This window comes from Cyprinodon variegatus, unplaced genomic scaffold (assembly GCF_000732505.1).
Source record: "Cyprinodon variegatus isolate N-32 unplaced genomic scaffold, C_variegatus-1.0 Scaffold62, whole genome shotgun sequence".
NCBI classification, from domain to species: Eukaryota; Metazoa; Chordata; class Actinopteri; order Cyprinodontiformes; family Cyprinodontidae; genus Cyprinodon; species Cyprinodon variegatus.
The window spans coordinates 1753573-1755536 of record NW_015150515.1 but is presented as its reverse complement, the minus strand read 5'-3'; the positions used below and the strand labels follow the sequence as shown (position 1 = coordinate 1755536).

Here is a 1964-nt window from a genome sequence, read left to right as displayed (position 1 = left end):
TTTTCCTTATGAGCACCACACGCATCACGTCACGTGAATTTTTAGCTTGAAGAGAAAATAGCAAAGGAAATTTCAACTGTGTAGAAATAATGACAATTAATTTTTTTTAGGTCAAAAATGTGTTCTGAATATATTTTAACACTGAAACAGTAAGTACAAACATACATTTAAATTTCAGCTGCATTTTTAATTCAAATCCCAGCGACACAGATTTACTTCCATAGAGATACGTCTTTCCGCCCTCAGAAGACAAGCGAATTCCCTTTGTAAAACTCAATCTAAAAAACATAAATTAATATAAAGATTTGCAATTTTAGGGTAAAAAAAAGACACGAAAAATAAGTTACTTTAAAAACCCTAATTAGTAAGTTTTTCAAAGTTTCAGTTCTGATTTGCATTTTATTTATTTTTAAATTTTTCATTCATAAAACATGTTCTTTTTACTTGCAACAATAGTGGGACAAATTTTGCTCTATAAATCTCGCTTGGCGGTAAAAAATCTCCTGTTAGAGAACTCTTCTGACGCTTCTGACATCCTACCCAGGATGACCCGGATGTGGCCTACAAGTTCCGAGCTTGATATGATTTAGATAAAGAGTCAGATAACGGTTCTTACTCACTGTGACTGAAACAATAAAGTCACATGGCGGAACATCAAGTGTTAAGCGGAGGACCTGAAACAAACTTTCTCTGTCATGCATTGAAGGTTTTGACTGGCTGACCTGTTACCAGTCAAAAGAAATGTTCCAGATCGACTTTCTGTCGTCCAAAATAACTTCATGCGGCATCAAGCTGCCGTTAGAGGAAAGAAAAAAAACAAACCACTAGTTTCAGGTGAAATCATGCTGCATCTGCAGAGTTTTGTTTTTTCCTGTTGCCATGGGTGAAAAACAAAGCAAAGCAGCGACGCCGACTCTGCAGGATTTTTAGTTGCTGTCGTCATCATGAATCCCCTACATTGGTTTAAATTTTGCAGAAATGTTCCATTTTTTTCCAACTACAGAGGTCTACATGTTACAATGTGGTAGATTCACAGAGCCTGGAGCATCATGAGGAATATGCTCCGGGCTATTATGGAATAATATATAAAATGTAATTCATAAAACTGTCTGAAATAAATAAATAAAATTGAGCTTTGAAAAGAATGGACAAAATCTAAAGTTGCTCTCAAAAACTTTTCTTTTTGTTTAATTTTTTCAGTTTAATTTATTTTCTTTTTTCTCTTCAAGTTTTCATTTATAGAATCTTCCTTGCTTGCAACAATAATGGAACAAAGTTTACCCCATAAATGTATGCTAACTCAACATTTTATGAACAAAAAAAATGCCATTTATCCATTTTTTGTTGGTTATTAAAAACACCAATTTAAAAATAAAGCTAAAATATTCTTTGTTTGTGATACACTTTTAAAGTAGTGTGATTACTTTTCTGTGGCGATGTAATGTAGTGGATTCTTTTATGCAGTTTTTTATTCGTGGTTGCTCTTCTGCAGAGGACATCGAGGTTCGCTTCTTCCAGGACTCGTGGGAGGGGAAGGGCACCTTCTCTCAGGCCGACGTCCACCGGCAGGTGGCCATCGTGTTCCGCACTCCTCCCTATCGCGACACTAACCTCAGCGAGCCCATCAAGGTGAAGATGCAGCTCAGACGGCCCTCGGACCGGGAGGTCAGCGAGCCCATGGACTTCCAGTACCTACCTGCCGACCCAGGTAATAGACCGCCTCATTTATTCCAAACAAAGATGATGTGAAACGTATAAAAAGTCTTAACTGGGTCTTATTCCAACCAGATGAATACAGGCTGAGTGAGAAGAGGAAGCGGACGGGCGACATGTTCCAGAGCCTGAAGCTGGGATCCATGTTATCTACCGGTACGTCACCGGGAACGCCTCCCGTTTTTATTTCTGACGGTGTTTACATCCACTCTCCATGGAAGAGGATAAGGGCCACTGAAAAAAAAAAAGTA

The 1964-nt window shown here is 38.1% G+C and overlaps 1 protein-coding gene across 2 annotated transcripts in view; it reads left to right on the top strand.

Moving 5' to 3' along the window:
* The window catches only part of rela (v-rel avian reticuloendotheliosis viral oncogene homolog A), a 28682-nt gene that overhangs the window by 24717 nt on the left and 2001 nt on the right, over positions 1–1964 (top strand). For both annotated transcript variants that reach the window (XM_015371665.1, XM_015371664.1), the window contains exons 8-9: positions 1493–1708; positions 1789–1869. In XM_015371665.1, the coding sequence (XP_015227151.1) occupies positions 1493–1708; positions 1789–1869 (297 nt within the window). The remainder of the gene's footprint in view (positions 1–1492; positions 1709–1788; positions 1870–1964) is intronic.